The sequence below is a fragment of the Rhinoderma darwinii genome, chromosome 4 (assembly GCF_050947455.1).
Source record: "Rhinoderma darwinii isolate aRhiDar2 chromosome 4, aRhiDar2.hap1, whole genome shotgun sequence".
NCBI lineage: Eukaryota > Metazoa > Chordata > Amphibia > Anura > Rhinodermatidae > Rhinoderma > Rhinoderma darwinii.
The window spans coordinates 296,810,929-296,826,060 of record NC_134690.1 but is presented as its reverse complement, the minus strand read 5'-3'; the positions used below and the strand labels follow the sequence as shown (position 1 = coordinate 296,826,060).

At 47.7% G+C, this 15,132-nt stretch overlaps 1 protein-coding gene across 26 annotated transcripts in view; it reads right to left on the bottom strand.

The window, feature by feature from the left end:
• Nucleotides 1-1,194, bottom strand: part of AFDN (afadin, adherens junction formation factor) — a 529,325-nt gene extending 528,131 nt beyond the window's left edge. For 11 of the 26 annotated variants that reach the window (XM_075862614.1, XM_075862630.1, XM_075862615.1 and 8 more), the window contains exon 1: nt 691-1,194. In XM_075862614.1, the coding sequence (XP_075718729.1) occupies nt 691-792 (102 nt within the window). In that variant the 5' untranslated portion in view covers nt 793-1,194. The remainder of the gene's footprint in view (nt 1-690) is intronic. The other 15 variants (XM_075862627.1, XM_075862628.1, XM_075862629.1 and 12 more) reach the window with 3 other exon arrangements.
• Nucleotides 1,195-15,132: the final 13,938 nt, after the last annotated feature.

Sequence of the window (15,132 nt, the reverse complement as noted above, 5' to 3'; positions counted from 1 at the left end):
ACTTCCGTTGTCGTATCGGAACAGTGTGGCCGTTCTACAAATATATGACAGGTCCTACCTACTCCTGTCCGATTTTGACAGGAACAGTCTCTGCCATCCTATTCATTTGGTCTGTTGAAACGGAGCGCACACAGAAGCCGATCAGTTTTTCACGGATCCATCATTAGCGGCCATATGACTGCCAACGGAAGCGTGCACGAGGCCCTCGCACTCAAAACACCCCGCTTTAGAGCGCCATATTCCCATGTACGACCCAATTCACTGGCCAACCATTTTAAACAAATAGCCAACAAGCTGTTTAGATGTAGACAATGGGCTGCATTAGAAAAATTCTGCTACCTGAGCACTGACACTTGTTGACTAAAGAAAGTCGAAGACCATTCACTGGTGTGTGAAAGTATTGAGGAGCGGGATTCCAGCTGGATGGTGGTGCCTTGGAAGCCCCTCCCACCACCTGCTGGAGATCACCAGTGCCAGGCACAATATTATGACCTAGAAAAGAATGCCCACCCCCATTCCGAGCAATATTTTACATATAGACGGTTCTGCTTAGGACTGTCATTCACTCTGGTCACGAGCACGGCCCGCGTGGCCACCCCTAGCTCCCGGACACTCTGAGCTCATAGACGTGAGGCCTGTAGAACAACGCTGGCATTTGCCTCAGCAGCCTCCCTCGGGAGGGGCACTTACCTCGGTGGGTTGGCTGATTTCGAACAGGTCCAGCCGGTTGGCGTTCCAGTGGTTAATGATGTCGGCCAGCTTGCGGCGCTCTTCTTCTCGGCTTCCCGACATGACTGTACCCTTCGCTGAACGATAGTCTCCAGGTGGGAAGGCAAAAAAATAAAGCGGAAGCAAAACGTGTAGGATAATTTCACCGAGATTGTGTCGCTCCCTCTAATCCGTCGTCCTTGGGAGTTGCAGGCAGTATCCAGTCCCGTGTTCGCCAGCAATGGTATTCAGCTGCCAGACGTAATCATCACAGCGAGGACATTACCATAAGAACAATGAAAAGAAGAGCGGGAGGAAACCGTCTGCTTGTGAATACCGGTCAGCTATGACCATGTCCAGAGACAATAGGCTTGGAGATTCCAGCCCGAGTGGCTTCAGGCAGCTGAGCTTCCTTATCGCCTTCCTATCCCCTCCTCCCGCGAAGTCCTCCCAGCTGCACTGAGCCGTATATACGCGTCACGCACTGCGCGCTCCCGTGCTGCTCTTATCCCAGCGCCGCTCCCACTCCCGTCCTCCTGCTGTGTGTGAACACGCGGACTTTGTACACAACGGTCTGAATTGCAGACGCCAGGCCTCTGTCACTGCCAGTCGGGTTGTGTGCTGCTGCGGTGTCAGCACGGATCGCATGTACTAGTCAAACACCAGGACGATGTCTCGTTTTTCATGGATGCGGCTTTGCCTTTACTAACTACACTGACTATCGACATTTTATTAAAAGTTTTTCAAAACAGATAAATGAACAAACAATCTGTACTTCTTTACATTACAGAAACAGTACGCATCATATCTCGACAATGTCATACATATTGTATACAATACATTATGTTGTCCTCTACATAGTAATATAAGAAGACGTGCCAACCGGGGCGTAACTAGGAAAGACTGGGCCCCATAGTAAACATTTGACTGGACCCCCCTCCCCTAGGTGCAGGGGTGAGATCCAACCGAAAATGACAGCATTTTCGCAGAACCGGGTGGAGCGGGAAGCCGGAACCGGTCCGGTCTCCTGCACTCAATTGTATCTGCGTCCTTAGGACGCGGATACAATTGAGTTGACTAGCGCTGCCCTGGCGAGGCACATGATGCCTCGCCATTCGGCGCTTTAGTGATGATGCAGTCGATACGATGACGTCATCACACCGCTGCATTGTTCCGATGGAGGAGGACTGACGTCGCTGTACTGAGCTTGGTTCTGGAGTTATATTCATCATAACAACCAAGCCCAATACATATATACAGCACCAAAGAGAAGCTCAAAACATATATACAACTCCAGAACTAAGCTCTGCATATAAATACAGCACCAGGACCAAGCTCAGTACATATATACAGCACGACAACAAGCTTAGTACATATATACAGCACCTGAACAAAGCTCAGTACATATATACAACATCAGAACCAAGCTCAGAACATATATGCAACTCCAGAACTAAGCTCCGCATCTAATTACAGCACCAGAACCAAGCTCTGCATATATACAGCACCACAACAAAGCTTAGTAAATATATACAGCACTAGAACAAAGCTCAGTACATAAATACAGCACCAGAACAAAGCTCAGTACATAAATACAGCACAAGAACAAAGCTCAGTACATCTATACAGCACCAGAACAAGCTCAGTACATATATATCAGAACAACCAAGCTCAACACACACACAAATATATATATATATATATATCCAAGTTTTAGTGAAAAAATTGCTTTTATTTAGCCCTTGTGCAACGTTTCGGCTCAGCGTATGGAGCCTTTTTCAAGCATGATGCTTAGTTTCACTAAAACTTGGAGTGCTGCCTGTCTTTGGACGACTATACTTGGATTTGGAGCAGTGATCAAGCTCCCAGGGCGCGCACCCATCCACAACTTTGACTGGTGCTGCTGGACTGTGGACTTTCTATATATATATATATGTACTGAGCTTGGTTCTGGTGCTGTATATATGTACTGAGCTTTGTTCTGGTGCTGTATATATGTACTGAGCTTTGTTCTGGTATTGTATATATGTACTGAGCTTTGTTCTGGCGTATTTATGTACTGAGCTTGGTTCTGGTGTTGTATTTATGTACTGAGCTTGGTTCTGATGCTGTATCTGTGTCATACAAGCTTCTTTCACTGCACAATCACACTGTAACAATGGGCTGGAACAATGAAGTGTATGACGCTAATTGGTCAGCGTCATACACTCCTCTGTACAACGCCCACTTGGTCAAAAGTAAAAACACGCCCAGTTGGTCATTAAGAAACTAATTAGCATAAATCTAAAATTGTTCATAACTTGCTCAAAAATGATCGTTTTTCAAAATAAAAACCACTGTTATCTACATTACAGCGTCGATCACAACATGTAGGAGATAGGGCATTTATAATCTGGTGACAGAGCCTCTTTAATATAATGTGTGGGTAGGTCTGTACACTTATGTAATTATATAAATAGTGTGGCAATCCACACTAAAACATTCTGGACAGGGAATTTCTTTATTTAAAATCCACTTTAATGTAGGGGGTATTTGGAATATCATGATTGTTTTATTATTAGAATTATTTTCAATGGCGCGATACACCGCAAAACACAGTGAACCCCCCCTTGCTTGTCTTCGTCCGAAAAACAGGGAACCTGTTGTTAGAAATTTGAATTACACCCCTGCCTAGGTGCCACACACAGTTCCCCTTGTAAATAGTGCCCCTTGTACATTTTGCCACACCCCCCCCTGTAGACAGTGTAACACCACCCTTGTAGATAGTTCCCCCCTCATAGGCAGTGCGATGCAGCCCCCTTATAGATAGTGCCCCACCTCCCCTGTAGATAGTACCATACCGCCCCCTGTATATAGTGGCATACAGCCCCCCTGTAGATATCGCCGCCACACCCTGTAGTTACTGCCACACAGCCCCCTCCGTAGATAGCGTCCCCAACCCCCTCATAGAGTGCCATACAGCATACCTGTAGATAGTGCCATACAGCCCGCCTGTAGAGAGCGCCATACAGCCCCCCCCCCTGTAGAATGTCACACAGCCCCCTTGTAGAAAGTGGCACACAGCCCCACTGTAGATAGGACCATACAGCTCCCCTGTAGATAGTGCCATACAGCCCCCCTGCAGATAGTGGTACACATACTCCCTTTTAGATAGTGCCATACAGCCCCCTGTAGATAGCGCCATACAGCCCCCTTGTAGATAGTGTCATGCAGCCCCCTTGTAGGTAGTGCCATGCAGCCCCCCCTGTAGATAGCGCCCCCGAAACAAAACGTTATACTCACATAGGCCCCGTTCCCACGAGGAAAGGAGCTCTACACAGCCTCCTTAACGTGATGGGATCCTTGCGTAGGTCGGCGTGATTCACTGACGTCATCACACCGGCATGCGCAGAGATCCAGTCCCTGTGTCTGATTGGCTGCAGCCTGTAGCCTAGTTAATAAAGGAGTATTCTGGTTACAAGAAGTTACCCCCTATCCGTAGGGTAGGGGGTAATTTGCTGATCGGTGAATGTCTGAAAGCTGGGACCCCCACTGTTTACGAGAACGGGGGTCCTAAATCCATCGTTTGAACCGAGCGGCTTGTCGCTCATGCACACTGCCACTCTATTCATTCTCTATTACAGCACCTGAAATAGCCGAGCAGCGTTCGGCTATTTCCGGCGCTGCCATAAAGAATGAATGGAGCAGCAGTGCACATGAGCGACCTGCCGCTCGGTTCATCTATTGAATGTGGCGTCACTACCGCTGTAGCAGCCATAGCGGCTGCTAGCGGCACCACCAGGCATGGGGGGGCTGTGCCAGTTGGCGGCATAAGCACCCTAATGCCGTGGGCCCCGTAGCACCCGCTATGGCTGCTACAGCGGTAGTTACGCCACTGTGTGCCAATATGACAATGTCACATAATATATGTATTATACCATAAATGCAGGATTCAATACCTTTCATACAGAGTAATATCAGTAATAACATTAATCCAGCCCCAAACCCCACCCAATAACCATCACTCCCTGTCTCCACATCTGTAGTGTGTCCCCTCAGCTAAAGTGGAGAAGGAAGATCAAGCATACATTTTTATTCCCCCCCCCCCCCTTGAGCAAAATAAGGTGCAGCTACTTTCCTAATGAAAAATGTAAGAAAAATACAATGAGAGCAAAACGCAATAATAATAAGAATCAGCTATGTGGGCAATTGGGCGACTCATACATTTGACGTTGCCAATTACTGGACATCACTCGCCGAAAGTCTGCCCAGAGTTCCTCTAATGTTTTCTTTAACCTTAGGGCCTTTTTTTCGCATAATTGACCAGGTAATTTTTTTCAAATCTGTCGTGTCAATTTAAGTGGTAATAACTTTAGGATGCTTTTATTCTTTCAAGCGAATCTGAGATTGTTTTCTCGTGACACATTGTACTTTAAGTTAGTGGTAAAATTTGGTCGACACATTCTGTGTTTATTTGTGCAAAATACTAAAATTTAGAGAAAAGTAGCAAAAATTAGCATTTTTCTAAATTTGAATGTATCTACTTATAAGGCCTCATTTACACGAGCGTGTGCGTTTTGCGCACGCAAAAAAACGCTGCGTTTTGCGTGCGCAAAAGGCAATTGACAGCTCCGTGTGTCATCCGTGTATGATGCGCGGCTGCGTGATTTTCGCGCAGCCGCCATCATAGAGATGAGGTAGTCGACGCCCGTCACTGTCCAAGGTGCTGAAAGAGCTAACTGATCGGCAGTATCTCTTTCAGCACCCTCGACAGTGAATGCCGATCACAATCTACACCAACCTGTGAATAAAAAAAGACGTTCACACTTACCATGAACTGCCTGCTTCCTCCAGTCCGGTCTCCCGGCCGTTGCCTTGGTGACGCGTCCCTCTCTTGTCATCCGGCCCCACCTCCCAGGATGACGCGGCAGGCCATGAGACCGCTGCAGCCTGTGATTGGCTGCAGCCTGTGCTTGGCCTGTGATTGGCTGCAGCTGTCACTTGGCCTGAATTGTCATCCCGGGAGGTCGGACTGGAGGAAGAAGCCGGGAGTTATCGGTAAGTCAGAACTTCTTTTTTTTTTTACACGTATATGTATATTGTGATCGAAAGTCACTGTCCATGGTGCTGAAACAGTTTAAGTCTTTCAGCACCGTGGGCAGTGACTGTCTCCTGACGTCGCGTACCCGAACATTTTTTGCCGGGTTCGGTTAAAACGAGTTCGGCCGAACCCGGTGAAGTTCGGTGCGCTCATCTCTAATTTGACACTCTGTTTGGATGTTTGTAACCAGAAAAGCACGTGGTGCTTTTCTGTTTACATTCATCCTTTTGACAGCTCTTGCGTGATTTTCGCGCATGCAACGCAGGACCGTCAGTGTGGCATGCGTTGTTTTCACGCACCCATTGAAGTCAATGGGTGCGTGTTGCGTGAAAAACGCAAGAATATAGAACATGTCGTGAGTTTTACGCAACGCACTCACGCTGCGCAAAATTCACGCATCGTCTAAACAGCCCCATAGACTATTATAGGTGCGTACGACACGCGTGAAAAGCACGCGCGTCGCACGCGCGTATAATACGCTCGTGTAAATGAGGCCTAAAACAGATAGTAATACCACACAAAATAGTCACTAGTTAACATTTCCCATATACATTATGTTGCCATTGTTTTTTAAATATTCTTTTATTTTTCTAGGACGTTACAAGGCTTAGAACTTTAGCAGTAATTTCTCATATTTTCAAGAAAATTTCAAAAGGCTATTTTTACAGGGACCAGTTCAGTTCTGAAGTGGCTTTGAGGGACTTATATATTAGAAACCCCTATAAATCACCCCATTTTAAAAACGGCACCCCTCAAAGTATTCAAAAGCATTTAGAAAGTTTTTGCAGAAAATCTGTTTTAAGTCATATTTTTCTATAACACAAAAGGTTTTACAAGAGAAATGCAACTCAATATCTATTGCCCAGATTCTGCAGTTTTTAGAAATATCCCACATGTGGCCCTAGTGTGATAATGGACTGAAACACAGACCTCAGGAGCAAAGCAGCACCTAGAGGATTTTGGGGCCTCCACTTTATTAGAATATATTTTAGGCACCATGTCAGGTTTGAAGAGATATTGTGGTGCCAAAATAGTGGAAACCCCCTGTAGCAGTGTGGCTACTAAAGGGCAGGATTTGGGCCTAGAATGTTATATTCTAAAGGAAAGTTACCAGAAAAAGTGTCCTTTCTCCTTATTTATTAGGCGAGAAACCTGGAAAAAGGTCTGGGTTACTGGAGTGGAAGAGAAGTTCGACTCCGTCTTAAGGACAGTCCGGGGTTTGGGCTGCCTCAGGAGTCTTATTAGCTGCCAGCTGTGAGGACTCCTTTAACCCCTTCCCGTCATTTTCCGTATGGATACGTCATGGAAAGCTAGTGCTTCCCGCATTTTGCCGTATCCATACAACAAATGCATGGCACCGGCTCGGAAGCTGATTCGGTGCCATGATCGCCATTTGTCAGCGATGTATTACAGCTGACATCAGGCTGTAATGGCGGGGACCGAAATTAGCTTCGATCCCCGCCATTAACCCCTTAAATGCAGCGGTTAAAAGCGATCGCTGCATTTAAGTTGTTTGCAGCTCATCGTCACCCAGCAATGCAATTGCAGGAGTTCCTGTGACTGCAATGGCAACTGGAGGCCTAATACTGGTCTCCCGGTCTTCCTAGCCCGGAAGCCGTTCAGGCCACGTCTGGAGGCGGAGCCTGAAAGGCTTCCATAGCCGACGGCAAGATGGTGCCGGCTCAGGAACTGAGCCGGCGTCATCAGCGGTGGATGTCAGCTGTATGTTACAGATGACATCCACCTGTAATGGCAGGAACTTCTGATTCCTACCATTAACCCCATAGATTCAGCGATCGAAAGCGATTGCTGCATCTTAGAGGTTGGTAGCAGATCGGCACACCTGCCATGCAATCAGGGCTGCCAACTGCTGCTATGGCGACAGGAGGCCTAACAATGGCTCCCTGCTCTGCCATTACGGAAGCCTACAAGGCCCCCCCCCCCCCGGGAGGCGAAGCCTAATCGGCTTGCTGTCAGTGAATGACTGACAGATCTAATACATTGCACTACATAGGTAGTGCAATGTATTAGTAAAGAAAAATCAGACATTTGGACTTTCAAGTCCCCTAGTGGGACTTGAAAAAAAGTGTAAAAAAAGTGTAAAAAATAACGTTTTAAAAGTTTCAAGTAATAAAATAAAACACAGTCGCCCTTTTCCCTTATCAAGTCCTTTATTTTTGAAAAAACAAAAAAAATGCATATTTGGTATCGCCGTGGCTGTAACAGCCTGAGCTACAAAAACATTATGTTATTTTTTTTTCAAAATTGTTTTTATTAACATTTTCCAATAAGGGATACAAAAAGTAAAGAGGGGATGGGGAATGAGCATCAAAGATAATGATAAAGATAAAATAAAAGGATAAAATAAAAATTTATAAAAGGGGGAACAAAAACATAACAGTCATAACCATTACTATTAGGGTATGTTCACACGAGGGCGTCCGTTACGGCTGAAATTACGGGGATGTTTCAGCCTGAAAACATCCCCGTAATTTCAGCCGTAAAGGCATGTGCAGGCGCTTGAACGCCGCGTCAATTACGGGCGTAATCAGCGCTGCTATTCATTGGAGTCAATGAATAACGGCTCTAATTACGGCCAAAGAAGTGACAGGTCACTTCTTTGACGCGGGCGTCTATTTACGCGCCGTCTTTTGACAGCGGCGCGTAATTATACGCCTCATGTGAACAGACAAACGTCTGCCCATTGCTTTCAATGGGCAGATGTTTGTCAGCGCTATTGAGGCGCTATTTTCGGGCGTAATTGGGGGCAAAAACGCCCGATTTACGTCCGTAAATAGGCCGTGTGAACATACCCTTAAGCTTGCTATATCAATAGATTCAATAGGTCAGGTGAGGGGATATACATATTAAGCAAGTGACAGGCTCTCCCTCTCTCGCATGGTCTTCAACCCCAGTGTGAATGAAAGCATGGGCATGGAACCAGCCAATTACCCTGCGCCAGTCCCACCGACATGTTATCCAAGAGTTTTCTCAGAGGAAGGAGATGGCTATTAGACAGATCAGAGGCGCGACCCCCGCAGGCACCATGAGAATCCGAATCTCCGACAACTCATCAACTTATAGTAAGCACACATTACAATATAAATGTATTCCCCATCAGTAGCTGTTCTTGAAACCATATAATGGAGTCAAAGCAGTGTTTTATTTTCATTTGCACATTCCGCGGGAGGAGTGAAATAAAGGATTCCCAGGTATCGAAAAATTGCTTGACCTTTTGCTCTTTATGGAGAGATGTTTCCATCCAATCCATCTTCAACAGATAAGAGAGTTTGTCAAGAAACATTTTGAAAGGCGGGGCCTGATCGTGAAGCCAGGTTTGTAGGATAGCCTTTACCCCTGCTGCTGCCACGTAATGCAGTAGTCTGTGTGCCCCGGGGGAACAGTGGTGTGTATCAGGGTCCAGGTACCCAAAGATTGCCCACAACGCTGTATTAGGAACAAAGTTTGTGAGGTGTTCAGAGGTGAATAATTGTATTCTGGACCAAAAAGTTTGGATACTTGGGCAGGACCATAGACAATGATAGAGGTTAGCTTCCGGTGTATAACATTTGAAGCAATGCGAGGTGTGATAGATGCCAATTTTGTGCCCTATATGCGGTGTTAGGTATGACCTATGAGAGACTTTCAATCTCATCTGCAGGAAACGTGCCAAAGGGAGAAATGTATGTGCTTGTGTCAAGGCCGCTAAAATGGTTGTGTGGGGGGTGAGCGTTTGGTCATCTGTTTGCCATTTGGTTAGGGGGGTTTGGGTTTGAGAGTAATCTAAGGGAACATGGATAAATTGGTAATTACGAGTTATTTGACCCCTGAGGTAGTTTTGTTTTGAAAAGTTATGTCGTAAGTATGGGTTCCATTCCTGATCAGGCAACTGTGGTAATATCTTTGTTAAGTAACTTTTAACTTGCAAATAGCTAAAGAGATGAATCGAGAGATCTGGGAATTTAGAACATAACTCTGTAAAGGAAAACATCCTACGCTCTTCTATACTCACAAATTGCCCCACAGAAGTGAGCCCCAGCCTGTACCACCTGAGAAAGATAGCATCAGGATTACCATTCTGAAAGTTAGGGTTGCATACTAAGGGCATATGAAGAGATATCAGAGGAGAAAGATGAAAAAGAGTTCTTATCCTCTGCCATGCCTTCCAAGTAGTAAAAAGTAAAGGGTTGGCCCTTGTTTCCATTGCCAAGCTCCCATAAGGAAGATGCAAGAGTCCCGATAGAGCATTTCCCATGAGCAATGCCGAGTCAAGAGGTGAGGAAGTGTATACGGAGGTGTTGTGGATCCAATCAGAGATATACCGATATACAGGGGCATAACTAGGAAAGACTGGGCCCCATAGCAAACTTTTGACTGGGGCCCCCCCCCCTCTGCTGGGTATCACACAACCCCCCCCCCCTTGTAGATAGTGCCTCCCTATAGATTCCACCACACAGCGCCCCCCTATAGATAGCACCATACACAGCCCCCTGTAGATAACGCCATACAGCCCCCTCTGTAGATAACGCCATACAGACCCCCTCTGTAGATAACGCCATACAGCCCCTCTGTAGATTACGCCATACAGACCCCCCCCCAAAAAAAAAATGTGTAGCAGCGATAATGGCTGGCAGCGATAAGGAGAACGGGGGACCGAAAGTCCCCCGAAGTTCTCCATGACTAACCTCGGACTTCCGGCGTCTGCGCAGTTCAATAAAAATGAAAGGAGCGCTGGTCACGCATGCGCACAAGCACGACCGGTGCGCAAGTCATTTCCATGGAGCTGCAGACAGACTACGGAAGTCCGAGGTTTGTCATGGAGAACTTAGGGGGGACTTTCGGTCCCCCGTTCTCCTCATCGCTTGGCGTCCCAGCGATCCCACATGTATCCCCTATCCTGTGGTTAGGGGATGCATGTCTTTTGTAGGAACAACCCCTTCAGTGGCGTCGCGCTGTAGCAGCCATAGCGGCTGCTAGCGGAGCCTGCGGCCATGGGAGGGGCCGTGTCGGCGGGTGGCACGGGCCCCCTCATGCTGCAGGCCCCGTAGAAGTCGCTACGGCTGCTATAGCGGTAGTTACGCCACTGCGCATAGGTTTGTACGGCGTAAAACGACAGCTCCCAGCATGGCCGAAACAATGATAAAGATATGCTGGGAGATGCGGTTTCACAAAAAAAAATCATACCACCATCATCTCGCTGCAGATCATACAGTGACTACAATACTGATTAGAGGCAGAATAAACATTTACATTAAGTGACTCACCGGTGACGTCTCAGATTCTAGTTCTTTTCTTCTCCCTCCGGTTCAGACATCTATGATGGATTTCTCCCGGCCATGACCCTTTTCTGCAGTTTTCCGTTTAGATGTCTTCAGCTTCTCACTTTGAAAACATTTCTGCACCTGTAAACAAAGTTAAAATTCTCAACACATCTAAATATAACTGTCACACACACACACACACACACACACACACACACACACACACACACACACCGTGCCCCCTGTAGATAGTGCCCCCTGTAGATAGTGACCTACATAGAAGCCCCTGTAGATAGTGCCCACATATGGACTCCAGAGCTGCAAGGCAATAGTGCTAACCACTGAGCCACCGTGCTGCCCTACATATAGCTTCCCCTATAGTTAGTGCTCCACGTATAGCCCACCTCTGTAGATATTGTCCCACATATAGCCCACCCCTGTAGACTGTGCACTACATATAGCCACCCTGTTGTTAGTGCCCCACAGGTAACCCACCCCTGTATATAGTGTCCCACACATAGCCCACCCCTATAGAGAGTACCCTAAAAAATAGCTCCCCTATAGATAGTGCTCTACATATAGCCCACCCCTGTATAGTGTCTCACATATACTGCCCCACATATAGACCCCCCTGTAGATAGTGGCCCACATCCCCACATACAGACCTCCCCTGTAGCTACTGCCCCACATATAGACCCCCCTATATATAATAGCCCACATAAAGACGACCCCCCCCTGTAGATAGACCCCCCCCCACTATATATAATGCCATTCACATTTTTATGAGGAAAAAAATATATAAAGTTGACATTCTCACATTCTCCGGTTCCCACGCTGTTCACTGGTGATGCAGACATGCTGTCTTCTGAGCATGTCTGCAGGAGCTGAATGAGCGTCCTTCAATGACGCTGATTGGCGGGGCAGAATGACTTGCCCCGCCAATCAGCACCTTCCAAGCATGGAAGCGGCGCGATGATGTCATCACGCCGCTAGCCAATCAGTGTCATTGTAAGGCACTGGATGGTCAGGCATGGAACATGCCCGGCCATTCAGTGCTAATACATGTATTTGGCTGCCGCTAGCACCGGGGCCCCCTCCGGTGCTAGCGACACCTACAGGCATGAGAGTGCCTGTGTAAGGCTCGGTGGCGCGGGCCCCACAGTAGCGGTGCTACCCCTGTAGCAGCCATAATGGCTGCTAGCGGCGCCACCGGGCATTTGGGAGGGCGTGTCGGCTGGCGGCACGGGCCCCCTCAAGCCCCGGGCCCCGTAGCAGCCGCTACTGCTGCTACCGCGGTAGTTACGCCACTGCCGATATAAAGCTGCTAGATTGTAGTGCTTAATATTGGGAAAGTTAATACCCCCATTACCCCATGGCTATTGTAGGATTATATAGGCTATTCTGTATCTGTTCCCGCCCCAGATAAAGATAGTTAATTCTGCGCTCATCTTTGGGTGTGAGGTAAATTGGGAGAGTGTGAAAGATACAAAAGGTGTGGGAATTCTGTCATTTTGAGTAGATTAGCCCTGCCCAGATACCCTCAGGGCTTAAAGAGGCTCTGTCACCAGATTTTGCAACCCCTATCTCCTATTGCAGCAGATCGGCGCTGCAATGTAGATAAGAGTAAAGTTTTTTTTTTTTTTTTTTTTTAAAACAAGCATTTTTGGCATTTTTGGCCAAGTTATGACCATTTTTATATTTATGCAAATGAAGCTTTCTAAAGTACAACTGGGCGTGTATTATGTGCGTACATCTGGGCGTTTTTACTTCTTTTACTAGCTGGGCGTTGTGACTAGAAGTATCATCCACTTCTCTTCACAACGCCCAGCTTCTGGCAGTGCAGACACAGCGTGTTCTCGAGAGATCACGATGTGTCGTCACTCACTTCCTGCCCCAGGTCCTGCATCGTGTCGGACGAGCGAGGACACATCGGCACCAGAGGCTACAGTTGATTCTGCAGCAGCATCGGCGTTTGTAGGTAAGTAGCTACATCGACTTACCTGCAAACGCCGATGCTGCTGCAGAATCAAATGTAGCCTCTGGTGCCGATGTGTCCTCGCTCGTCCGACACGATGCAGGACCTGGGGAAGTGACGCTGTGTCTGTGCACTGCCAGAAGCTGGGTGTTAACGAAGAGAAGTGGATGATGCTGATTCGTCAGCATCATACACTCCCATTCACAACGCCCAGCTAGTAAAAGAAGTAAAAACGCCCTGATGTACGCACATAATACACGCCCAGTTGTACTTTTACTTTAAATTGAGTCAGGAGTTGGGGGAAGAGGAAAGATGTGGTCTATGGATAAATTAATATTTAACTTTTATTGATCTGCATTCAAATTGGTAAAAGTCCATTGGTGCAAACTGGTATGTGTGAGTGACCCCCAAACTCACATACCCTTGGCCCCGAATTGTATAGTATGATAATGTATTGAGTGATTATGCTGTCACTGTTGCTCAATTGAAATCCACAAATCACTGAGCTGAAAATATCAAATAAAGTTGCTGGTCGGATAGAGTGGAGCCAATAGGGTATGTTCACACGGCCTATTTACGGACGTAATTCGGGCGTTTTTGCCCCTAATTACTCCGAAAATAGCGCCTCAATAGCGCTGACAAACATCTGCCCATTGCTTTCACACGAGGCGTAATTTACGCGCCGCTGTCAAAAGACGGCGCGTAAATAGACGCCCGCGTCAAAGAAGTGACCTGTCACTTCTTTGGCCGTAATTGGAGCCGTTATTCATTGACTCCAATGAATAGCAGTGCCAATTACGTCCGTAATTGACGCAGCGTTCAAGCGCCTGCACATGCCGTTACGGCTGAAATTACGGGGATGTTTTCAGGCTGAAACATCCCCGTAATTTCAGCCGTTACGGACGCCCTCGTGTGAACATACCCATACGCTACAATATATGGCAATATGTCAGTCTCAGGAAGCTAGGTTTTACTGGATAGCAGGCTCAAATTATCTTTACTGCACTGTTGTGACGACAGGCAGCAAATCAATTCAAATTGGCCCTGCAGATAGTGTTGATTCAGTGAGCAGATGTAATCTCTGCCAAACGCACACCATGCGTTATTGCTGCGGTAATTGTGAGCAGTAAATGAACCAACCGCACCCTCACGCCGGTGTCCCTGCAATTAGAGCAGCAGCGTGGGGAGCGGCTGTATTGTGTGCTGCTGCCGCCCTCAGTTGTCAGCCCAGAGGCGGCGAATTGAGGCCGTCCTCCAGGTTGACTCCGCTGTCAGAGCAGTTGTAAATAGGACCAGTGACCGCGCTCAGCTGTCAGCCGAGAAGCGGTGCCACAGAATCGGCCTGCAGATAAAACTCAGTGTGTACACTGAGTTTGTGAGCGGGGCGGTGGGAACTCAATTGCCGAGACCCCACAGCCATCCCGCAGCGGACCTGCAGTCTATTCCCGTGGGTGAATGGTATATCAGCCCCGGGAGGACCGCACTGGAAATCACCAGCCGTCAAAGCAAGACGTGGTGATAGGAGGGAGAAAGTGCCCCAGCTGTTCTGTGAGACACAGCGGAACACGCTGCAGTCACAGTCGTGCAGCAATAAATGAGCAGCTGACAGCTGTCAGCCGCAGTGTATATCGTGATCTGAACTGAACTTGGACAGCTCGGGCCAAGTGTTTGCACCAGAGGATTATAGATTATACACCCGACGCGCGTTTCGCCAGCATTCTGGCTTCTTCCAGGGGTGGGAGGCCGCCATTGTAACGCCCTATAAATAGGGTCCTAGTTGACTGGCAGCCTCATTAACCAATCAGAGACCTTGGTCTTGACTGGTGTTGTAACGGCAGGAAGGAGGTGAAGGGAAAGTGAGCCCTAATCTACCCACCGCCCTGTCCCTGCCTACTTGCAACGACCTGCCCTAGGCGACGAGGTACAACTGGGCGGCGGTCCCTACGCTGGCTAAGTGCACAGGAAGACAAACAGGGAACACGCAAGGGAAGGGGCAGTAGCCACGGAACGCCACGAGGAAACGGGGCGGCGAACGAACAGTCAGGACCAGGACGAAGTGAGTACACCCGAGCGGGCACGGAGACAGAAGCAAGCCAGGGCAAGCAAAG